General features: G+C 36.1%; 2 protein-coding genes across 6 annotated transcripts; one reads left to right on the plus strand and one right to left on the minus strand.

Annotated features, from left to right (window-relative positions):
- Positions 1-1,503: 1,503 nt before the first annotated feature.
- Positions 1,504-17,364, minus strand: LOC655955 (frizzled 4). Its single transcript, XM_962510.4, has 4 exons — positions 16,731-17,364; positions 13,030-13,292; positions 5,541-5,707; positions 1,504-2,725 (listed from the first exon to the last, which is right to left on the minus strand). Exons 1-4 carry the CDS (start codon positions 17,298-17,300, stop codon positions 2,142-2,144), a joined length of 1,584 nt encoding a protein of 527 aa, XP_967603.1. The 5' UTR covers positions 17,301-17,364; the 3' UTR covers positions 1,504-2,141.
- Positions 17,365-22,492: 5,128 nt separating this feature from the next.
- On the plus strand, positions 22,493-25,356 carry LOC655789 (uncharacterized protein). 5 transcript variants are annotated; one of them, XM_064357417.1, is made up of 6 exons: positions 22,493-22,509; positions 22,590-22,734; positions 22,796-22,851; positions 23,563-23,959; positions 24,008-24,927; positions 24,976-25,356. In XM_064357417.1, exons 3-6 carry the CDS (start codon positions 22,843-22,845, stop codon positions 25,246-25,248), a joined length of 1,599 nt encoding a protein of 532 aa, XP_064213487.1. In that variant the 5' UTR covers positions 22,493-22,509; positions 22,590-22,734; positions 22,796-22,842; the 3' UTR covers positions 25,249-25,356. The 5 variants fall into 5 exon arrangements, with proteins under 5 accessions (XP_064213487.1, XP_064213489.1, XP_064213490.1 ...); XM_064357419.1 differs by having other exon boundaries at positions 22,799-22,851; XM_064357418.1 differs by lacking the exon at positions 22,493-22,509 and having other exon boundaries at positions 22,585-22,734.
- The last annotated feature ends 79 nt before the right edge of the window (positions 25,357-25,435 follow it).

Genomic DNA, 25,435 nt, shown 5'->3' on the forward strand with positions numbered 1-25,435 from the left:
TCGCTGAAAAAAAGTCTACAGACATTATTTACGTATTTAGAAATAAAATGAGTGTCACTTGCTTTGAATGTGTTTTTTTACCAAAAAACTAATGAGCATATTGTTAGTTAGTTGATAAAAGAAATGTTTTAACTTGAAATACATCCAATAATTTACTGTAAAAACAAAGTTGAAAAAATTTCAGCTGTTCTAATATACTTAAATTTGAACTTTCGACCAGAAGATTAAATTAAACGTAAAAAATTAAAAGTAAAATTCATTTTTTTAGCAAAAAATGGAACGCCAGAAATTATTCATTAATAATTTATACGTGCTGTTTTAGTTTCATAATACATTTAATTAGACATTTTTCATTATTCATTTTTTTATGTTATTTATTTATGTCATTATATTAAAAGTTTTTAAGTGGCATTGGTAATAAAAAATAAAGTTTTACTGTTTTTTCTGCTTATTAAAACATGTTCTATTAAGTTACCATTTGCATTCAAATCTTCATTCATATTTATAAAAAAAATTTGGTAGTTAAAGTTTAAAACGTAAAATTCGTTTTAATTTAATAAAAAAGCAACATTGCATTTTCTCTCAAAATTATTTATGCACCTCCAAAAGTTAATAGGTAATGTTATTTATTGTTTCAATGTCAGATCTAATAATATTAGTTTACGTTTTATATACTTTATGTTTTTAGAATTTTTTTTGTTTTTTAAATCGGAAAAATTCGTGCAAATACTAAAAAAAATAAATTTTGGTAGCAAAAAACTGATAAAAAAACTGCCTTTTTGGGATGCCAGAGGGTCAGAATAATAATGAGAGAATAATAATTTGATTAAAAGTTTATAAAAATTTGGAAACTAGCATAATCAATACATTATTTTATTTATTACTTTACATTACATTATTTTTTTTTATTTTTTTATATTTTTATCAAGTTATTTCAAAAATAATGTGGCAAAATGTGATGAATAGCTTTTCCGTTGTTTTCAAACATAGAGTAATTGTAAAAAAATGTACAAATAAACAGTGATTGTGTGCAATTTTTTTTAAATACATAAGTTTATTAATTTTTTTGACATTTTTATTGTTTATTTAAAACATATCTTTACGTTTTTGAGAATAAACATCAAGACTTTTAAAATTTAAAATCTCGGATCTGTGTAACTTTCCATACATTGTTGTATTACTGGTTGCATATATCATGCTTTAAAACGCAGAGAAATTTATGTTTTCTTGTTAAAACAGTTCATATACAACATAGAACATAAAGTAAGTCCTCCATTCTTCTTAAACCATTTTTTTTTGTAAGTAAAGACTAAGTAAAAAAGTAAAAATCCCTCGTTATGTGTATATTTTTTTTAATCATTTTAATTTATTGGCGACTTCAAACTCAAAAGCTTAGTAATTGACGATAAAAGTCTCCCGTCAATTTCCTTAGTCCAGAATCCAGTGTGAATTGTTATAAACCCTTTGTTAGGAGCTTCGGTCAGGTGGGAAAAAAACAAACTCTTTAATGTTTTTTGTGTTTTATTGTCTATCTACAAATATTCAAAAAACGTATCACAATAATTAAAACAATTTTACACTCATAATAACTAAATAAATATAATTACAAATACATTATGAAGATTTGTATAAAAAATCGTACGAAAAAAATAAAAATTCTGAAAAAAGCGCCGGATTAATCGACAACTCGCCATGAAGGTAATTTGGCAAGAGACGGTTCGTCGATTTATCCGCCGCTTTAGATAGTATACTACACAATGGCACTTTTATGTACATCCGTTCAAGGCACATTTACAAGGAATACAACGTTAATTCATGGAAAAAAAATGAGAAAATAATGAAAAAATGAATCGAAGTCTATAAGGACCCTCTCCTATGTCTTGAAGAGAAACAATCTTGTCGGTCTCTTACGCGCGCAAGAGTCCGCAAGCCCCAAACCGAAACATCTGTCGATAAATCGGTTGTTTGTTTTCATGCACACAGAACGAGCTGTTATGGCAAAACACAAATCCCAGAATAAACAAATGTCGCAACGCACCGATCACAGAATATTTACAAATCCGGACTTGAAAAGAGCTAACTGGCTTAACCCCCAAAGTCGCCAAAACACAGAGATCTTTTCTTCGCCCCCCCGAATTTCCTCAAATAACAGTCTCCCCGCCGGTCCGGATGTGGTGCACTCTCGGCTTCCGGTGCGGGTGCGACCTGGTCGAGTGCCTGCTGCTCGTGCTGAAGGTGCTGGGCACTGGGTGCGCCGGGACGTACCGCAGCACCGGCATCGTCTGCACCTTCACCGGCAGCTGCTTCCTGGGGCCCAGCCGGCGCAGAACCGCCCGCCAGGCCGTCACAGTCTTCATCGACCAGATCCAGAAGATGGTGCTGACGCCGATGAAGAGCGACATGAGGTGGCGCAGGAGGAAGGCCCATAAGGCCGGTTTGGACTCGCGGTTCAGCCACTGGTCGCGGTTGTTGTACTCGTAGTAGATGCTGGCCATGACGCAGAACGTGGGGATGGCGTAGAGGGTGCACACGGCCCCCAGGAAGTCGCTCTCTTTGCGGGGCGTCGCCGCCGTCAAGGGGGCCGCCGCCGAGGGGCGCGGCTTGCGGATCACGCGCACGCAGCCCAGGATTAAGAAAAATATTCCCAGCATAAAGTAGATGAAGTCGGGGATGAGCACCAGGCCGAGGAGGGTGGCCGAGTTGCGGTTGCCGATGTAACAGGTCCCTGTAAAGAAAATTTAAATTTGTAGGGGAAATCAAGGAAAATTAGCGAAAATAAACTCATCTATTTGTTTATCTTTTATTTCTGAGCGTATATCGTTGAAAAAAAAACTACAAAATTTTCGAAAAATTTACTTTCCCACCACGAGAACTGTGCTATATTTTCAATGAGAGAACGTGTAAACTGCTCTACGAAAAATAAAAACAAAAAAAGCAGAAAAATGCAGCCAGAGTTAGAAACAGAACCGCATAAAAATTACTAAAAGCAGTGCTACAAAGTAGCCATGGCCAACTTAAAATAAATACAAACATATCCAAATTCAACACGAAATCAAAATTTAAATAATAAAGAGCTTGTGAGTGACTTTGGAATGAGGAAACAAAGGATAATTCATTATTTTCTAAACTATATACAATATACAAGGTGACTCTCCTTAAAATATTTATTACTATATCCTTGCTATATCTCAAAAACTAATAAAATCACACAGAAATCAGCTTTTGCTCTTACATAAGTACTTTATTTTTTCTCTATATACATGTTAATTTTTTTATTCTTTCTACATTTCCTTAAATTAAAAATAAGGATAATAGTAGAGCAGCCATTCTACTATAATTGTCATCTTTCGCCTAAATTTTGACTGAATTATGATTACGAAAAATCTGTTAATATCGTTCCAAAATATCATTTTTAATAAACAAATCAAATTTTTGCTTCATTTTGCTTTTGTGTGCGTTCAGTAAAAAGACTAGTTCGTTAAAATAAAGTAGTAATTAACGATGATTAAGCCAATAACTGAAATAAGTACAATCCAAATATTATTTTTATAAAGCTTACGACAAAGTATTAATTGATAATTTCACAGAAACGGTGTTCTCTTATAGATAATTGTAAGTTGATTCATAGTTTTGTTAAAATTTTCGTGGTATAAATTGTTACTTTTGTAACTTTTTGTGTCCCGTCCGTATTTTTATTATGTATTATCTTCCTGTTTTCATAAAAAAATCATTCATAATCTTTCTATTATGTTTAAATAAATCTAATACCTCTAACATATTTGTGTTCTTTCGAAAGTATTCACTTTTTTTACTAATTTGTGTCCCGTCCGTAATCAAATATTTATAATGATTTTGGGAAAGCATTTAAATTGTTAGTCACTGATGCTTGGTGGATATTTAAAATAATATCATCACTTTAAGTATTACTGTTTTTAAGTAGTTGACAGAATTATGTCCCGTCCGTAATCACGGAATGGCTGAGACATTTAATAAAAATAAAAGTATGTAAAAATGTATCCACGAATCAAACTTTTGTGATTTCTAGTGTTATCTTAAAATAAATAATGCTTATTAAATGTGTTTAGAGTAAAAAATTCTTAAGAAAATCATTGCTAGCCCCAAAATTACGTTTATTTAAATTTTTTATTTTTGTTTAATTAATTAAATTTTGGGGCTAAAGACACTTTTTGAACATATTTTTAAACGCTTAAACAATTTCAGAATGGAATAATATAAAAAATATTTTTTTTACCATTTAATTAATTTTAATTATGAAAAATTGTAAAAAAAATTCTGAAAAAATCACAAGCATAGAGAAAATGCTGATGTCTGTATAAATATTAGCAGACATTGAACAATCAATGATGACAAAGTTGGTATTATGTGGTTTAGCTTTACATCTACGAGTACCTTAAAAAAATTTAAGGACACAGGTTGATCATTAGTTTTTAAGTTTTAATGCCAGTCAAGAAAAAAATGTTTGCAGTTGCCCAAAAGAAAAAAATTATATCGTAAATGATAGAGCTTCTAATACGCTTTAATTTGATGCTTTAATTTTATCGCAAATTTTTAGGAGATGAGCTTGAAAGGCAAAAATTTTTTTGTTTTCAAATTATTGCAATCGTTTTAATAAATTCCTCTAATTTTTTAAGTGAGAATTCCAAAATTGCAATAGTAAAAAATGGTAAAAATGTTGTAAAATTCGATTTTGGAGTAGGTAAGAAAGAATTTTTCGTTAGTTTTTTATTTTATTAAGTTATCTACTGTTCTGCATTTGTTTATCTTGATTAAAAACAACTAGAATCTTTAATAAATCATACAAAATTAAACAAAAATCGTGCCACAAAACAAAAAAAAGAGAAAAGACTGCCGATTTCGTGGAATTTTTCGTGGTTAATCCGGCGCGCGATGATCACATCGATAAACCCTTCGTTCTGGTATTCCTATAAGATTTAATCGCGCTCCTAATTAAATCCGACTGTTTTAATTGGAGCCGGTCCTGGACTGGATTGTCTCGAAATTTATTCAACATGGGGGCTGCAACAAGTCGTGAGTAATGCGGCGCGCGGTCCAGACAAAGCCTCCCATGATCACGGCAGCTGTTTTGCATGCGAGCCGATTCGCGCTTGTTACGAACCGGAGGATGGTGACAGTCGAGTAGGCCGTGAATGCACCGCACCATTAATCACGAGCACAACCAGCGACCCACAAAATGTTCCCTTATCTGATTGGAATGTCCTTTCAACGCAGGGCCAGTCCACGCTGCGGCCGCTTTGCTATTTATTAGAAGATCACGCGGGCGTGGCTACGCGTGAATCAGTTCTGTTAACTCTCAAAAAGCGGGATTGGAATTAATTGCGGAGTAATCTTAACGTCACTCCTCTGACGGCAAAAACGGCAGACGCGCCAAACACGCGTTAAACCGCCACATTCGACATTCCGCGCGATTTTCAGCAGTGCTAATAGCTCCATCGGCAGGAAGCGGCCGCAAAAACTAGTTCTCCGGTATATCAGTCAGTAGGGCGTCCGAAGGGACTCACCAGTGAGCTCGTCCGGGTCCACGTCCCGCCGCACCAAGGCGGCGACAGTCTGCGCTGCCGGCAAGCCCCAAGCGCACACATGCAGCACCGAGCCCAGGCTTCGGAGCTTTTCCGGAGGCCAAGCCAGTCCCACACGTGCGACCCACCAAGCGCATAAACAGACCCACCTGGAACAGAACAAATCAAAAATTAGGCGACCAGCACATCAAAGCAAGCGACGCTGATAATGATAAGCCACTCAAGTGGCGAAAATTAAGCCAGGATGGCACAAAGGTGTCAAACAATCGTTAAGCAAAGATAATTCAAGCAGCTTCAAATATTTGACTTGGCAGGCACCTGCCCATTGCCCGTGTTGACTTAAAGGGGTAACGGACGAGTCACTGAACCGAAAAATTATTTGAGTCAACAGCGGGCTGGGCCCCCATTTTACATAAAATTGGACCAATCGACTTATCACATAATTAAGTGCCAATTTTGATAAGGAGGATCAATATCGTACGGCGCACCACACGGATCTATTTTAAGACCTCTTATTTAGATAGTGTGCCTTTTCGCAATTTTCGGAGGCGGTATCTTTCCAAGCGGCATTCAAAACAGATCTCGGCGGTGTTTGAAAGCAGATTTACGAGATACAGTTGGCTGGGGGGGAAAACACGACCAAAACAAACGATCTCGTCGAGTTAATAAGATGCTCCATTGTTCTGTAACGCAACAGCCAACTCGCTCCGAACGCCTTCGAATTCTTACCTGACTCATTCTTAACTAGATTACGTTTACAATAATGCCCGTCCTCCCGAGGTGTCGACGTTGCCAACACATGGCCGGAGCGCTGCATTTATTTCTTTGCTCCTTTAAATATTTATTTCGCTGGCGGGGGACGTAATCTGGCGGAAATGGCATTTTACGAGTGTGAGAGGTGACGATGACTGGCCGAATTCAAGCAGGGGCAGATGCTGCTTGTTAGCTGTCTTGGACTGTCAGAAGAGCGACCCTTTTCCAAACAGGCCGGACGAGAGAACTGTTTACAGCGTTGGCTATAAACGGCCATTATACGGTAGGCCGGGGCTAAAATAAATAAGCGCATCGGACGGGTTTATATCGCCGTAAATATATTTTTTCCAGATGAGTTTCCTCAAAAAACTGTACAAATATTTGAAACTTATTGCTTCACTTAGCAAATTGTGAGTCACGAGAAGTAATCTGAGAACAGATTCCTTCAGAAATTGCGCTCGTGAGGCGTTATTGTTACCACAGTCTGGAAGGATAATACGGAGGGAAACCACAACAACCACAGGAAAACAGTGAAGCTGTAAAAACAAGAATGGGAATGCGGCTGCTTTGGTGGATTATTTATTATAGGAGCTGCTTTTTCCAAAGTCGAATTGTTTTACAATGTAGACAAATAAAAGCATAAAACGATAAAATGTGGAAATTAATTGGAAGCGATGATTAAAATTAATGACAAGTCGTTATTTCTCGTACCCGAGCGTTTCTCTATTTCCAACAATCAAAAATTGTATGCGGGAGGAAATGATAAAATTATGAATAATCAAACAAGGATTTACCAAAAATCAGAAATGATCCTTAGAGTTGGCAGCATTTGCATATTCACCGGTTTGAATCACTGTATTTTTTATTCCATATTACCTAAGGGATTCAAATATAAACCGGAATTTTCTTATAACGTTTAATTAAAAAAAAAACTCTACTTTTCCACGTACTCTTTTTTATTATGATTACACCAAACACTTGTCAAAACATCTCACTGTGAGGATTGCTTATCATAAACACAATTATCTGTTGTAAAACAATATGGTGTACAAAGAAAACGTTGCTACAAGAGTTTCACAAAAAGAACTTTTGTGCAACTCCTTTTAGAAAATTCTCAGAAGTTGTTGCGCTGGGTGTCATCAGACATCACTGTAACCTATTGTGTGATCTGTCAACAGCGTCAAATCGTCAAATTAAGAGGAAACAGACAGATTTTAACTAAACAAAAACAAACAACAAAAATAGAGAGTAGAAAAAATAGCATATTACACTCCTTTTATAAGACTTAATTGTGGCATTCATTCATTAGTGACACAATAAAACGTGTTATAAAACTCGCATAACAATAAAAAAATTTCGCTTCTGCGAAGATCTACAGAGATTCACAATCGATTTAAACACTAAAAGAATCTTTTTCAATCAAATATTACGTGTGGTGAAACCTGAATTCGTCATTTCACTCCAGAATCCAAAAAATTCCAAATCCAATAAAAAAAGTGATTACGTCTTATTTTACCAAAATCGATAAAAATCAAAGTTATGGTTTCAAATAGAAAATACATGGTTTCTCCATTCAAGAAGTCAATCATGGATTTTTTGAAAGACAAACGTCCATATCAATGGTTCTTGCTATTATTAATTCATATCTGAAAAATTAAGCCCTCATTTTGATAAAAAAAAGAAGATCTTTTAGCAAGAAGTCCATTTGACTGCAAAAATTCTACAAAAATTGCACTAAAAGACTCCCCCACATCCCCTTTATAACCATAATATGTCACCTTGTGGTTTTATTTTTTTTTGAACCACCTAAAGAAGCACTGGAGAGCGTTAGATTAAACAATTACAATTATCCAAATTTTGTTAACTACGTACAGTCACGATCACAAAGAATGACCCTCCTGAAACCCCAGCTACAAATCTTTTCGATGTGGTCTGGTTAATGTGTAGGTATGGCTAGTTTATAAGCTAGCTGGATATTGTGTGAATTAGCTGGACAATTTGTAGACTAACCTGTTTGTTAAAATTATTATTATTAATTTAAACTAAGAACTGAGGCTATTGAGCTTTTAAAAAATTAAATAAAAAATTTTTTTCATGATCAAAAAAATTTTTGGCGGACTTTTGCCGGTTGGTAGGGGTGTCATTCTTTTTGACCGTGACTGTACTTGGCCAAAAAGCTTCTAAAAATTTAAATATTTTTTGTTTCAATAAAAATACTTTCAATCCAAGAAAATTGTTCCAAATTGAGACATGTAACTGTGTTTTCCTCGACTGGTATGCATTGTTTTATTTTTTAATTCGTTGCTCGAAGGTATGTTTTTTTCTCGAAGACTTATAGCCGGTTGGTCAAGCGGCCTAATGTGGAGCTAACGTCATTCCAAATAACGAATCACTTGAAATTACAAATCGAAGAGTTACGTAATTATAGCCACAACCTGTGGATGTGGATTTTTAAAATGTTTGAGCTCCGACATGTAGTAATAATCTCTTTATAAACTGATCAACATATTTTACTAGCTGTTGAAGTGAATGATAACGAGGAATGGATAAATTGTTAATAACATTGATGAGCGGTTGGCGAGATTGAAAATAAAACCCAAAAAAAAAAAAACAGTCCAGTCAAGATGAAAAATTGGAGAGGCCGAGTTCCGAGAAGCGCGTATTAAGCATCTGTTGTCCACGAAGTTTTCGATTTTTAGATGATCTCGGGCAAAAAAATCAATTACTCCTCGTGGCTCTGCCGTAATTATGCGCTCGATGCAGATTTCGCTGTCATTGTGAGTCGTCATTTCTGGCTAATTAATAGTGAGGGTTGAAAAAGTCCGACAGGTTCGTTTGGCTGATGGTATCGTGATGATAAACGAGCGGTGGGTTTTGACACGTGATTGGTTCTCTCAGCAGGATAACGCGAGGTAAACGCACTTTCCCGTACGCGCATCGGCCCCAATCTGCATTAAACAAGAATCCAATTAACAGTCCCGAAGAGGGAAAAACGACGAGAGCGTTTAACATGAAAGACACACGGCCACAAAGCCATGGCCCAACAAAGCCGCACCGAGACATTTAAATAACGATGCTGCGTGAAGAGATAGGATCGGGGGCCGGTCGGACAACAAATCATTGTTAGGACGCCACGGACAACCTGTTGAGAACGTACCTGCTTAACGCCTTGTTAAAGTCGGGGGGCAAAAAACCAGGAATATTTTACACTTGTTAGAAAGCAACAACCGGACGCTAAATCAAACAAGCGCAATTAGGGCGCATTCGAGCGAAGGGCGCATTTCCAGGCGCTGACCGGGAGTGACCCCCGACACGTACAATAAATTCACGTTTTTAAACAACAATCCGGATAGTAATGGAGCACTAAACATGTCGATAGATTTCCATAAGACGTTTATAGCATACGTAACGACTCAAGTGCGTTTACAGCACGCAACCGAGATTTATTAACATTATAAAACTATTAAATAGTCGCGAAGGTGAGCAAAATATGTGATTGCAAGACGACTGATTTATTTACTGGGCAATCAGTTTCTGGAAACTGATAACTAACTGGCAGTTTTTAAGCCCGGCCCATAATAATATGACCCATTTGTCGCGTTTAACGTCGAGGCAGTTGGCCATGTCAATGATGGCTGTAATCTTGGCAAGAGAGAAAGCTTCCAATCCAGAAATAAAGAATTCGGTGTGAATCTTTCAGTTTGCAGAAACTAGCTTGTGTAAGTTCAAACAGAAATCCACCGACAAAGGGCAACAGTTCTTTGTTGCTAAACGCTCGGAACATCTGTGGGTTCAGAGACAATTGCTCTATTGATTACAATTTAGCAAACAATAGTTTGCGGGGAAATGAATGCACCAAGCTCTTATTTTTTCAAACAGAATGTATTTTTTTCAACCATCCTTTGGTTCTTCCAGAAACTTTGAATTCTCGTATCAGTGGAGACCGGATTTTAGGAAAATTTCCCAACCCGCAATTGTTTCAATTTATTAGTGTTTCCCTTTTCCAGTTTTTTCAGTTTTTTAGTCGCTTAGTTTTTCGGAATTTCAGTTCAAATATTTTTCAGTTTTTTGTCTTTTTAGGTTCTCAGCGTTAAAGTTTTTTAGTCAGTTTTTAAATTTTTAATTTTCGAAAATATTAGGTAGGTACATATTCAATTCTATATTAAATTATTTTTTAATTAAAAAAATTGTATCTTATAAAACTAAAGAAATAATTTACGCAGAAGTGGTAAAAGTGCAGTGTTCGCCAACTGTTTTTATTTTTTGTTTTCGTTTTAGATTATTAAAAATGTAATTATTAATTTTTCTAAACCGGCATTGATTAAAATTAGTTGCGTGAAAGTCTTATTTTTCTAGGATTCTTAGTTTTTGTGTAATAAATTAAAAAAGTGTGTTTTCGTTAAAAAAATCAAATTATTTCAAAAACTACGCATAATCAACCATTTTATTCGCACCTAAGGCGAAATCCCGTTCTGTGAGAAAGACCGGCCCTTCGACCGGTTTCATTTGTCCCAGAAATGAGCAATTGACCAATAAAAACATAAAAATCACCTCCTACTTGTTTATCTGGTGCACAAAAAATTGCAAGACGATTAGAGAGTTTGTCATTGGATATGAGAGGGATATTGCACTCCCAACTGTAAAGCAGACCAATCATAAGGCGATTACAACTGAGCAAAAAACTGTTGTTTGATTATTTTGTAAATGTCGGCTAAACCAACTCGAATTTCACAGTTTTCTAAGAAAATTTCAAGTTTTCTATTACACTTGGGTTCAAAAATCGTGGATAAATTGTGGATCGATATGTTTTTGATAGAGATTATTTCTCGCTATTGTTTCGTGTTCGCACTTCAACATTTTGCAAGTTTTTCAGTAAAAACTCAATTGTTTCGCGAAATTCTCACAACACTTTGGCATTAGAAACGTGAGTTATGATTTCGTAAACACACTAATTTAATAATCTATTAGAAGCAAAAAAGTGGGTATCTCATTTAAAATATTGATAATGCAGAGGTACCTAAATGCATGTCAGTAACTATGTAAAGCGGTATTTCTGATTTTAAATGGAAACTTCACAGTCGACTAGATGAGAATCATTTAAAATCAGATTGTATTTCCAAACATACAGTGAGTTAATTTTCTAGGTTATATATAAATTTTTACAGGGAAACAATTTTACAACAGCAAATTTAGAACAATATTTAAGTTCATCAGTTAATTTAACTTGTTTCCACCTTTTTTTGTGTAATACATAATTTTAGGTTTTTGACAAAACGCAATTCGTGTCATTTGTTTGTTTTTGTAATGCAATAAAAATTATGTTTTTATTTTTCCTGTAATAAAAATTAATAAAAAATGTATCCTGTTTTTGTACAACCTTTTTTGACACATAAATAAGGTTTTTAACTTAAATCTAATTAAAGATCGGTCACTACTTATCAGGGAAAAAGCTCTAAAGATCAGTGTCTTGGAGATAAAAAAAATGAAAACTGACGACTGGTGGTCCAAAGTTTCTCCAAAAAAATTGTTAAAAGGTTCACAAAGCGTTAAAAGTTGGCTTTTTCTAAAAAAGACAGAATTCTTTTTATTTAGAATTATAAGAGATTTACATCAGTAAAGAAAGAGTTAATTTAATTAACTATTCTTTGCAGACTTTCTAAAAATTATTTTTCTAAAAAAATGATACAAAGTAAACTGAAGGAATACTTTAAATAATAAATAGTTAAAACATTGTTTAATTTATTATTTCCTCAAAAAATACTCTTATGTTACAAAAAAGAGAGTGATGGCGTGCATGACATTTTTTGGTAAATAAATTTGTCAAAAAAAGATAAAAACAATTCTACTCTACAATTCTTCCAAATCATTAGAATTAGAAACAAAAACAAAAATAATTTTCCAGTATGATAATGATAAACGACGTCGGACATGACCTAACTTGAACTTGAGAAATGATTTTGCATCATTAATCAAATACGAGTACAGTTTATGAAATAAATAAGAAAGCCGTCAAAACGCCACAAACTTTTGATTACCTTTAACAACTTGTTTATTAATGACCGATAATAAAAAACGGGAGTTTTAATGAAACCATTAAACACATTTTCTGGGTTTGGTCATATTATTGGTACATTGTGTTGTAAAAACGTCCCAACTCCGTGTTGAAAGTCAAATTTCTCTACCTGTACCCATGTCATTGTCGAAGCGTCTTAAGGGGCTTAGCGTAATCCCTAGCCTGCCGAGTGTGAAAATTTTCGCTTTGGTCGCCCAAATTTTTTTGCGATAATCAGTTAATTAAGTCTGGTGATCGAGTCGATCGCTGGCCATAGTGCCCTCATCATTAAATATTTAATTTAGTGTAGCAGGCAATTAGTGTGGCTGTGTAAATAAACAGTCGAAGAAGAGCCCATAAAGTATAAATTACAAGGAATTATTAATATTTCTTTTTTGGTAACGACCACTTTGGTCTTCGGGTTATAAATTACGGTGGAACGGCCTGTCATAGCAGTCTGGCAGGTAAGAAAGGAGAAAACGCGAGCCCCGTGCCCCTCTCCGGCCATTCGGAATGTAATTCCAATCTCGTTGGGTTCATCGGAGATTTAAGGGGACACAGAACTCGGCTTCGTAATCGAATGGTAAGCGCGGTGCTGCTTCACGGTACCGGCCGCCATGAAATTTGCATGAAATTGGAATTAATTTCCAATTATCGTCCACTCACCAAGCATTCGCTGCCATCCCGAAATAGTAGATCAGGAGGAAGACGAACGCGCAGTTGACGTTCGAAAGGCCGTCCTCGGGCGGGCAGAAGGGCGACATGCGGCCCGAGAACATGCGGAGGGCCCAGCCAGCGCTCACCATGCAGTAGCAAAGGGCTATGCTGATCAAAGGGCGAGCCTTCACGCGGCCTCCGCCTATTGTCAGCGTCAGGGCCGAGGCTAAGCTGATCACGAAGCAAATCATTGCCCACACGGTCACCCACACCTGCAACAAAGGGACACTCTCACAAAGGGCACAAAACATACAAATTTATTTGACTGATGGCCATTAGAGCCACCGGAAATGATAGGCATTTTTACCAAGTTAAATGGGCCTGTTTTAAGGGTACAGCAGTTAGTATTAGGGAATGATAAATTGCATCAAATAAAATTGTTTCGTGAAAAAAAACTTTAATTAGAGAAGAAAAAAACTACATTACCGGACTGTTAACATTTCAAAATTAAAGATTTTTAATTAAATACAATAGCTAAACCAACTTTTCGTCATTCTGCAACGTGTATTAGGTGTTTCAAAATTATAAAAACGCCAACGTCGCATTTTAATAAATTATTTTTTTAATAACATTGATAAAATTGTAAAATAGTAAAATTACACTAGCTATTATTTTTTGAAGTGCATGAATAATTTATAATAAGTAGCTAGTTTCGAGAGAAAATGCGACGTAGGTGTTTTTATAGTTTTGAAATAGCTAATATAGAGCATGAATCAACAATTATTTTTCAGTATATTTAGTAGTTTTCTTGTAAAACGAAAACACGTAAAAAATTAAAATTTAATAAAATTTTGTTTTTTTAGCGCACAATTTTTATTTTACTATTTGCGTTTTCAAATCACTGTGAATGTTCGTTAGCATCCAAGTTCATTGAGCTTTATATGGCTTTATCCAGAATACAGAAGAAAGATATGAGGATGTTAACAGAAAATATTCCCTTTTTTTTCTTTTTTATATTGTAACATATCATTCTTTACTTCTAACAGTTGTAACAACCCTAACTTTGTTAATTTTAATACATAATAACATTAAAAAAATAACAAAAAAAAACATTTTTATGTAGGTTGTTATGCTTTACAATTTTTATTTGGAACTATTTTTCCTATTACTATTTTCCTATTTTAAATAATCTTGAAAAAAACACTTTATTTTATTTCTCTATTTTATTTTTTTAACTCTTTTAGCGCTTAAAATACCATTTTTTTATTAAAAGTCATTTATAATTTATTTTATCTTACAGGTGCAGTTTTTAGGTACATTATAACATTGTTTTCGGTGATAGAAATCAAATTTCTCTCACAAGAGAGGTAAAGCTAAATCTGACAGCAATGGTATAAGATAAAATGTCGTATATCACACGTGATCGAAATTATAAAGCAGGTGAGAAAAGTCTCACTCGAGCGCATGCGCACTCGTGAGTTAAAATTCTCACTCGCATATAATGATGCATTTCTATCACTTATCTCTAAAAGAAACAGAAAAGTGGAAAGACATGGTAATTAGTGAAGTATTAATGTCCATATAAAGACCGATTAATGATCAATTAGTTTAATTGATCTTCGATGAATCTAATTGATTAAATTAACTGATCATCAATGATCATTAACTGATTTCCTTATTTTTTATCTTATCGCCCTGTCGGTAAAAAAATATTAAAATATTAAATTAAATTATTAAATTAACTTAATACCAAAAATTTATCAATACCGAGGGGTAAACCCGTAAACCGCACCCTAAACTTTGTACACCAGATTTCCTCAAGATTTCCACTGATTTAATTATGATTTTCTCTTATTTACTTTTCTTATTCTCTGATTTCCTGCTTTGTCCTACTTTTTTTAAAGAATTTCCTATAATTTCTCCAAGATTTCCTTAAATACTGTAAAATTACGTCGTGGCATAATGTAAAATCCATTTTCATGTAATGTTACATAAACTTTGTAATTCATTATTATGGCGTAGTGATTTAATTACGAAAAAATAAATGACATCTGTTGTACAATAAATGTAACGGTTAAATTGAAAAAGTGCGGACATCCTGTTTTACAATTAGATATTTATTTCAAGTTGAATTAAATAGTTGTAAAACCGCAGGTCCGGACTTCTTCAATTTAACCTGTTCCCGGACGAAAAAAAATTAGAATTATGTAAAATATTGCTTGACCATTAAGAATTATCAAAAATTCTTCTCGTACATTGAATAAGTTAATCAGTGGTATAACATTGTATACTTACCAGTGCTTAAAGATATTTTTTTCTACTAATAACCTGATATTTTTATTAATTATTAGGTACAATTTGTCTATTTTTTTCATTCACTTAGGAATGAGATCAACAATCAAGGACCGGTTTATAGAAAGCTTTGTTAAAACTTAATTAACAATGCGAATGGACCAACCACATTTGTCCAATTTGGTCACGTGGTCAGTTAATCACGCATTTAACTAAAGATTAACTTAATGACGCATCTATAAACCGACCCTTAGGATGTTGAATGAATGGTAATGAAAAAATAAGCACAAATTATGATTTTTGAAGAATTCTGTCTTTTCCAGTTTACTCTTGGGAAAGCATATAAATTTTTAGGAATCTGCCTAGATTTTTAAGACGTTAAATATCATGGTACCTTCCGTGATTTCGTGTTGCTTTTACTTTTTTTTTGCATGCGCCAATAGGCTTGGTCCAGAAATGAAAAGCTGTTTTGAGGTGTGTAAAATCTAGAGATTTAACGATGGTTTTAGGGCAGTTTTGAGGTAATTTTAATTGATTTTTGCATGCGCCAATTGGCTTGGTCCAGAAAGGAAAAGCTATTTTTGGGGTGTCTAAAATCAAGGCATTTTGTAAGTTTTTTAGATCATTTTCGGATGGTTACTTTTGGGAAAACAGTAAATTTGTAGGATTCTACCCTGTTTTTCGTGTGCCCAACTTTTGGTGGCCTACACATATTTGGGAACTTTTGGGGTGGATAAAAATTCATGATTTTTGAGAGGTTTTGGGCCCTATTCGGTTGTTTGCTTTTGGGCAAACAGCTAAATTTGTAAGGTTCTGACTTGTTTTTTAAGACGCCAAATGTTCTAGCCCAGAAGTAACATTTTATACTCTACTATGAAGCGTCACTCACTACGCTTGTGCGGAATCTCAATTAACATTATAAACTTTATAATAATACTTTTTTATCAAAAAATATTTCTGTAACATAAAACTTTTATTCAGTGTGATTTCCTCAATTTTGTGTACCGATTTCCCAATTATGACCCCTGTTTAGAATATTTAATGTAAAACAAATAAAAAAGAATTAAAAAAGTGTTATGTCTCTTTGGGAAAATTTTCCCATCGCTTAATTGAAAATGCGAAGCTCGTTCTGTGGAATTTACTAAATGTTAATCCTAATTAAGTGTCACTAACAACAGAGCGTAAAAAATCGGAGTAGTTTCTTTGATCGTGAGGTATCAAAAGAAGCTGCAAATTAACTACCGTCCAGTAGCTGGTTCCAATGTAGATTGTCAACTCATAACAGCCATAAAATAAACACTTTTATACATTATGAGGCATTCCAAAGGCAAGTGCAGGAATTTTCGTCAACAAGGCAAACCAGTCGCATTGCCTTTTCCTTTCCATTGTCCGAAAGTGCCCAAAAATGGCCCACTCACCTCGGCAAAGTTCTTCTCCGAATCGTCAAACATGAGATTGGTATCGCAGGCCGGCACGCAGTTCCCCAACTCATTCCTGACGAAATTCCTCCCGCAGTCGAACTTCTGCACGGCGGGGTCCACGGGCGCCAGCACGTCCACCCCCCGGTCCTTGGGGCCCTCCATGCAGAGGTGCTCGTGGTTGTTCTCCACCGGGAAGCGCGAGCAGTTGAGGGCGTCCGGCCAGGAGAAGCCGAAGCCCTTGAGCACGGGGTAGCACTTGGCCCGCACGCTCTCGCACAGCCCGCGGCAGGGCCCGATGGGGTTGGCCACCTTCTCCGTGCACATGGGCACGTACACCGAGCACAGGAACAGCTTCAGCTGCGAGCTGCAGCCGTACTGGATCAGCGGCGAGAAGGACTTGAGCGTGTAGTCGGCCTCCTGCTGGATGTCGTTGCCGCCGAGGTTGGGCATCTCCGTCATGTTGTAGCCCAGGTTGGTGCACATGTCCACGCGGATGGGCTCGCAGGTGCGCACCAGGGGCTCGGCCCAGGCCGCCGACACGAGCGCGAACAGCACGAACGAAACCATGGCACGACCGCTCTACTGCGAGCTCTCCGACCGATTGGAGCCGCGTTTGGTTCACTAGGTGCACGGAGGAATGCCGTCGCACCGAGAACGGCCGAGATTCGGCGAAAATTTAAATGAGACTCAGCTCTGGACGAATAACCGGATATAACACATGCTTTAAAGTGGGGTTGGAGGCTTTCGAGCACCTTGCGCTTATAAACATTTCACGTTGTGTTTACCGAACGGTTAACGCCGTGAGATAACACCCAAGGCTGTAAACCTACAAAGCAGGAGCTGCAGGAAGACTGGATGGGAATGGATAGCTGGATTGCGTCTCAGGTTCTTGGTAGATTTGAAACAGTTTGAACGCACAATACATAGTTTAGACAATGGTGGAGTCGCCGCCGCTTTTGAAAGTCAGAAGCGAATTTTTGGGGCGGAAAATGTGCTGAGCTTCAGCTTCACTCAGTTGTAAATGTTTTAGTACCACTTATCTTTGTAGGTATGCAAATAATTTTGTAAGGAAAACCTTCTTACGGTTTGTGATAACGTGCCTATTATTTTCCCGGAATACTAATTCAGAGGAAACTCAAATGTAAAGGTGGATAAACTCTTGTTAGTCAATTTGTTCCTTAAGTATTTTGCTCACGTTGCTTCAATAAGTGGTTTTAAACGTTAAAAGTTAAAGTCAAAAACCGATTTGTCTATGTCAAGAAACCTAGAGAGAACACCTTTATAAATTACATATCTATATTTTTTGGGAAAAATATTTTCGATATTTGTGACTGAATTTGGATCTATTGAATAATACAAAGACGTATTGTAGCCGCTTGTGGCTATGACAATATTTCTTAAAAAAAATCAGGTAATATCTAGATTTTGAAAATATTCGTTGGAATATATAAAACTAGTACAGCTTTGGACGATAAAATAAAAAGCTTCTGAAGTAGATTTTCTCTAAAATTTAGTATTATCCTTAACTTTTTCAGTCAGTTTATTTGAACGAAATAACAAACCTAGTTCTAGCACAAATTTTCTAAAAATGCCAGTTCTGAAAATTAAATTAAAAAAAACCTGAAAAAGTTGTTTGTAATGTCGCCTACCTACATTTTTAAGTTTCTCTTTTATTTTCTGAAATATACATATATTACAAAATCACCCTGTATTTATTTAAAAAGTTTTTGGTTTTCAAAAAACGGAGCCATTTTAGCATTTTTTTTTTCTTATTACGTTGTCGCTGACTTTTTTCAAAGACATTTTTCTTTAACTCAGGCTTTTTCTACCATTATTCTTCGTGAATTTTCTATAAGACCTATGAGCAGAAACTACTAAAATTTTTTTAAGACTAATTAACCAAACAATGAAGAACTTTTATAGTAAAAAAATACGACGAAAACTAAAAATCTGAAAAATTAATTTTAAAAAATGTACCTGACTCTTTACTATTTATTTTAATGGAAATAAGTAGATGTGTTTCGGTAAAAATAGGCTGTCTCCTAAAATTTATGTAATAATAATAAAAATAATTTCTTAAAAAGAAGTACAACCTGAGTAAGGCAGAGAAAAAAGAAGATGATAGTAATACTATTATTAATACTATTAATAATAATAATAATAATAATTATTATTATTATTATTATTATTATTATTATTATTATTATTATTATAAGAAGAAGAAGAAAAAGAAGAAAAAGAAGAATGATAATGATAATGCCACTGAATTAATGGCGTTTTCTTTGACATCCTGTATTTTTAAAATTCAATGCTTTATGCTAATGTGATAATTGAACCTAAACTCTTAATTGATCTCTTTTGAAGTGGAAAATAAATCTCAACAAAAAAATTAAAATAATGGCGTAAGTAAAAAATTTAAAAAAGAGTTCTGAAACACGTATAAACCTAATTTAAATAAGAAAAACGAATACTTTTGACGGATGAGGATGGCTAAAAAATGACGAGACATTTAAAATTATGTTTTACAGCTGTTCCAAATTATGTGAAACAGTGAAACGTTTAGTCATGGCATGCAAGAAGTAATTATGTATTCAGTGTGAGTTTTTAGATTCTCTAAAGAAATTAGTGTCGGTAATCAAGCTGAAAGAATCGGAGTTTAAACAGAATACAAATTTTTCGAGGAGATTTAAGGTGTTTAGTATGATATGAGTAAATTCTCTTTTAGTTAAAATAGTTAGAAAATATCTGTAAGATTTTTGACGTAAATTTTATTAATATTTATTTTTTTCCTTGATATCTAATATTTATTAGATAAAGAAGTTACATAATTAATGTAAAAGACCTTAAAAATTTTCTTTTCATCTAGACACTTATTATTTTCAAACATGTAAAGAGGTGTCTACTAAAAGGATTTTTACTGTATTTAAATAAAAACAAAAGTTGCACAAAAATCAACGTTTGCTATTAGATAATTACTTTGTAAGTATGTTTAAAAAAATCAAATTTAGATTTTTTTTTGATAATTTGCTTATTAAAATTTTGATATACAGGCTTCCTCAAGTTTTGTGTCCCTTAGAAAAGAGAAAAAAAATATGAAATAACATATATTTTACTGAACTGATATCCAATCTCTCTAAGAAAAAAGTATGGTTCTATTAATTTATTTGTCAAAAAAAATTGACCAAAAAATCACCTCGGCTGTTTTTGCATAAATAGAAATTCGCAGAAATTTGAATCAAAAAAAATTAAAGCCATTCTGATATTATTCTCATTTATTATTATTGTTACTTTCCCACCTAATTTCTCTCGATTGGTTGAGTTTAGGAATTATTATAGGACACTGGGAAAATGAAATACGGTATGTTTTACGAAGTGTTTTATTAAAAAAAACAGTTACAACGAGCAATAACACATAATTTGAACAAGATATGCTTGCATGTTGCAAATATCAATTTGGTTCTTCAATATTGCTGGCGCATTCATCATCTTGTTCGTCCAAGCAGCCTCAGCAAAGTCGAAGCTAATGAAGTGTTCTTGAGAAGAATCGTTGGCTCCTGAAGTGCTTTTCCAGCCGGTCATAATATAAAAATGCTGTGTGGTCCGTCAGATGGACGAGCATTTAGCGGGGCCGAGCGGGGTCGATATCCTACGGCTGAAAGGGGAGTGTCTGTTCTGTAACATATAATTTGTATGTCAACAAAGAATAATAACACCGGAGTTAACGAGTTTTCAACTTATCTCGTTATTTATTTGTGTATTGCTGCAGGTATAAGATGGGAGGCGGGTTTTCTCTTACCTTATTATAACCGAGAAGTATGCAAATTGTCGACTGTATATTTGTTTTATAAATCATGATCAAAGTTAGTTTTTTTATAAGCCCGACTCTAGCTTGATGTATGGTAGTTATAGGCTTGTCCAAACAAGCCGCGGGACGGCCAAAGCGGCGGTGCCTTTTTAATTGAGCCCCGGGCGCGCATTTCTGTTTATTTTACGAAACGGTCTTTTGTTGGGAAATTTTCGGTAAACGGATCGCGTTACGCATTTTATTCGGCGGCCACAAAGCGGGCATATATCAAGCGGTGGAACACCGACAACACCTCGTGGAAGTTTTTAAACAAACAGGCGCTGCTTTGATCGCCAAAGGAAAAAAATCGTAATGGGGAGCCAGATACGACCCCCGCAGCGCTCTTATATGCGATTTTTATCCGACTCTCATGCCTCTAATCACTGAGATTTACTCGCTCCAATCTAAATATCCATCAATGCTGCGTCGAAATGGACAAGAGTTTTTTCGTCCGCGAGATCAAAGGCTCGCAGCGTTACCATCACACCAATTAATTACAAGTGGAGCGATTGACGTCACGCTTTTCCCACATTTCGGCCCAATGTTTGCAAAACATTGCAAACCAAACAATACTTTTAATATTTTTCCTCACAATTTTTCCTCACCGAAAGTCCCAGTAACTGTAAGCTTGTGCTTTCGGTGCCACAAACACGCCAAATATGCAAATCGTTACGTGTTTTGATAGCCATCGGATTTGTTACACGACATCCACAGTAATCAAAATATTACAACACTCTTAAGAAAATTTATCGACACGTGATGTCATCTTTTCCACGGCGGCGTGAAAAATTTTGCACGATGGAAATAACCGTGCAATAAAATTGTGGGAAGGATCGTAATTAGACTCAGTTTTGAATTTATGGTAAAATATCTTGTTCCGGAAAGTTCAACAACCGAAATTCCAGCAATGGTTGAATATTTTTGGAATGAGCCAATGTTTACTTTCTGGAAATATTTTAACGTTGCTCTAATCACTAAATTAAGAAATGATTTCAAAAACTAAATGAAAGGTGATAATTTTGTGAATTAAACACAGAAATACAACATTCCCAGACGGGAACAAAGCGCTTTCTATAGATTCAGAAACGCGACTGAAAAATTTCAGAAATTTCCAGTAGACTGTAGTGATTTATTACGAACCTTTGAACTACCTGCATCTGTTGGAGATTCCGACGCATAATTTATTCCTGATACGGTCCATAACAAAAGACTAAAGGTATTCAATGCATGATTTTATTCGAAAATCGAAATAATTGACGCTGCTTTAATTAATTTTCTGGTTTATACTTAATGTTAATTGTTTTCCGATCTTTTGTTAGGATATTTTAAGCTTACAAATGTTTAGTTTTTTGAATTGGTTTTTTAGGTTTTTTCCTACAAGTTTTCTTATTCTCTCCCTCTTTCCTATCTTAAAAAAATAATTTTTATCTTTTATTTATTTATTATTATTTATTCATTTGTTTTATTTTCACATTCATCGTCCATTTTTGTCTAAAAAAATGGGTGTTGTTTCAAAAATCTTAATTATTAAATCGGCAGTAGGTCCGTTTTGTTGAGAGTTATCATTATTTAACTCAAAGGAGATAATACGTAATCCGGGGTTTAAAGCAATAAAACAAATGTGCAAATACGTCGTAAATAATATTAGTCTAAATTGTTGGTGATATAATAATAATGCCGATTTGGAGCAAATGAACAAATACAATTTATTAAAACTTTACAAGAACTCGTAGAGGCCACATTTGTATGATATGTAATGTTGGTTGCATAATTTTTAAAAATTTTACGATTCCTGAAGAAAAAAACACCGTACTAAAGTGTTTTTTATGGTTACTTTACGGTCTGCTTGTCTTAAACTTCTAGAATAAATTATTGCGATAAAAAATCGACTTTGTTTGTGTTTGGTTCACTTTTGTAATTCGTTGTCAAAAGGTATGTTGAAAAAATGTCAAAAGTGCCCAAAAATTTTTACCCGCGGCGGTACGTATTTTACTTTATTTGAAATTTTCCAGTAAGTGGAAACTGATCCTAGTGTGAATAAATAATTGTCTAGTCACTAATTTACAAATTCCAATTGTCGCCACTCAAGGCTGAATGTATTTTTTGATCGTTGTTGTTCACATCAGCCCATTATCTAATCAAAAAAAGCAACAAAAGGTAATACAATTATTAGGGCCTTTGCTCCTAGTTCACAAATACAACTATCTTATCTTTGCAGCAGATTAACAGCAAAAAAACACCAATTTGGTCAAAACATTCACGCAAATGAAACACGTAAGTCAAGCTTTGTTAGTTTTTATTAACATCAAATAACTTAATATCACACTAAAGGAAAATTATCTACTATTTACACAAAACTAGAATTTTAAATATTGAATCCAGCCTTCCTCATGCACTCCTTGTGGGCTTCTATTAAATGTTTGCAATTCTCTTCCCCATTTTCAATGATACTGAAACAAACAGCTCAGTTTGGGGCAATTTGCGAAAAAATAAGTTACCAAGCGTCTCGCACTTTTTTCGTCTCGGGACAAGCACAGCATGGTTTCAATTTCTTCGGCTCCTCTTTAGCCCCCGGCTGTTGCGTGGAAGCCGCCTCGACTTTCTCACTCACGTTCCCCATTCTTGTCTATCAAACAATTAGCTAATGACCACGAATTATGCAATATTAGTGCGATTATTTCGCAATTACTTGAAATTTGCACCGAAATTATTTAACCCACCTAACCTCACTTGTGCGACAGCTGACAAGTGGTGCGCATGCACCTCTCCACGTAAAAAATGTCAAAACATTCCGTGCCTGTTGTTTTGGTACGAAAGTGCTGAATATTCAAAAAAAATAATGAATTATGTATTGAGCTGTGGAGTATAAGTGTCTGGAGATTAATTAGTTGTTGCGTTAATTGGGTTAAGATGGCTCAGGTGAAGATAGACGAGGTGACTTTGTAGGTGTATCAGGTGGAAAATCACGTCGGTTTATTGTTGTAGGAGCTCAAACGTGGTAAAATCCGGCGTAGCAACGTGTGTAGGCAGTTGCGAGTACTCGCAGTAATCATGCTCTCGTTTATAAGGTATTACATTGATCTCCTGATTGACAAAGTGTTCGGGTTGTACTACAACTCGCGCGTGCAGCGCGTGGAGAAGCCCCCGAGTAAAATCGTGCTGGAGAGCGCCACCTCCCTGGCCCGCAAGATCCGCAAACGCGAGCTAAAGTCCGAGGAGGTCGTCCGTGCCTTCATCGACCGCGTCCACCAAGTGAACAAGCTCCTCAACTCGGTGGTGGACGAGCGCTTCGACGAGGCGATCGAAGACGCCCAGAACCTGGACAAAGACATCGCCGATGGGAAAATCACCGAGAAAGATTTTGACAAAAAGCCATTTCTCGGTGAGTCAGCCGGAAAGTGGTCAAACCAGTCTGATGCAATTATTTCAGGGATACCTTTTACCACAAAGGAATCGACAGCTTGCAAAGGTCTCTCCAACACGTTCGGCTTGCTCAACCGCCGGCTCCAGAAGGCCGCATTCGATGCCCAAGTTGTGCAAGAGATGAAAAACGCCGGAGGGATACTGATCGGGGTCACCAACGTGCCCCAGCTCAACCTGTGGCAGGAGACCTTCAACCCCGTGTACGGCGTCACCAACAATCCCTACAACACCACGCGGAACGTGGGGGGCTCCTCGGGGGGCGAGGCCAGCATTATCGCAGCCTGCGGCTCCCCGATCGGCATCGGGACGGATATAGGGGGCTCCCTGCGGATCCCGGCCTTCATGTGCGGGGTTTTCGCCCACAAGCCCACCTCGGGCCTGATCTCGACACATGGGCTCACGTTCCGCACCGGCAAGGAGCAGGAGACGATGGTGGTGGTGGGGCCCATGGCTAAGTACAGTGAGGACTTAACCCCGTTTTTGAAAGTCTTACTAGGCGAAAACTCCGCCAAATTAAAGCTAGATCAAAGTGTTGACGTGGCCAAAATCAGGGTCTATTACGTCACTGACCCGAAGGACCCCTTCGTGAGCCCCTTCCGGGACGAGATGAACAAAGCAATGCTGAAAGTGATCAGGCATTTTGCCGAAATTTTGCCCGAAAAGCCCGAAATGGTCAACATTCAGGAGCTGAAATATGGGGGGAAGCTTTGGCGCTATTGGATGACACAGGAGCCAAACACTAACTTTAACCTTGATCTCGGGAATCGCGAAACAGAAGTTAATAGCGTGATTGAATTATTGAAATTTTGTATTAGAATAAGTGACTATAACATCGCGGTTATGCTAAACCTAGTTAATGGCCTCCTCCCGGCTGAGAATGCCGAATGGGTGAGAGAAATCACTGACACTCTCCATAAAAAATTAACGGTAGTTTGGTGGTTTTTTATTGTCTTGGATTAATTTGGTGGTTTTTAGTCGATTTTGGGCACCAATGGGGTGCTGATTTACCCCTCGGCCCCCTTCCCGGCAAGTTATCACTATAGCGCGGTCTTGAGACCTTGGAATATGAATTTGTTTGGGATTTGGAACGCATTGAAGTTCCCCGTTACGCAGGTGCCTTTGGGGCTGGGCCAGGAGGGCCTGCCGTTGGGGGTGCAAGTGGTGGCAGCCCCCTTTCAGGACCACCTAGCTATTGCCGTAGCTAAGGAATTGGAGAAGACGTTTGGCGGATACGTGCCGCCCTTTTAAATGAATATGTGGGTTTTGGGGGGTTGGGGTTTTACATGTTGTTATTTTCCTACTTAATTTTATTTATACAACTGTACGCTTTAATAAATAAAAGACAAGTTTTTGGTTTATGGTGTTAGTTTTTTGACGTTTGTCGGCGTTGCCAACGTGACGGGTGCGTTTCCCCTGCGATTTTCGAACTGTGACA

The sequence above is a fragment of the Tribolium castaneum genome, chromosome 6, assembly GCF_031307605.1.
Source record: "Tribolium castaneum strain GA2 chromosome 6, icTriCast1.1, whole genome shotgun sequence".
Lineage (NCBI taxonomy): Eukaryota > Metazoa > Arthropoda > Insecta > Coleoptera > Tenebrionidae > Tribolium > Tribolium castaneum.

What these genes read in the sequence shown, in the direction of transcription:
- LOC655955 (XM_962510.4), bottom strand. Translation starts at nt 17,300, where the DNA reads ATGGTTTCGTTCGTGCTGTTCGCGCTCGTGTCGGCGGCCTGGGCCGAG. An exon ending in CGGAGAAGAACTTTGCCGAG is followed by an intron (nt 13,293 to 16,730) that starts GTGAGTGGGCCA and finishes CCTTTGTTGCAG; the next exon opens with GTGTGGGTGACCGTGTGGGC. An exon ending in GGACCCGGACGAGCTCACTG is followed by an intron (nt 2,726 to 5,540) that starts GTGAGTCCCTTC and finishes TTTTCTTTACAG; the next exon opens with GGACCTGTTACATCGGCAAC.
- LOC655789 (XM_962350.5), top strand. Translation starts at nt 23,488, where the DNA reads ATGGCTCAGGTGAAGATAGACGAG. An exon ending in TGACAAAAAGCCATTTCTCG is followed by an intron (nt 23,960 to 24,007) that starts GTGAGTCAGCCG and finishes CAATTATTTCAG; the next exon opens with GGATACCTTTTACCACAAAG. An exon ending in CTCTCCATAAAAAATTAACG is followed by an intron (nt 24,928 to 24,975) that starts GTAGTTTGGTGG and finishes GGTGGTTTTTAG; the next exon opens with TCGATTTTGGGCACCAATGG.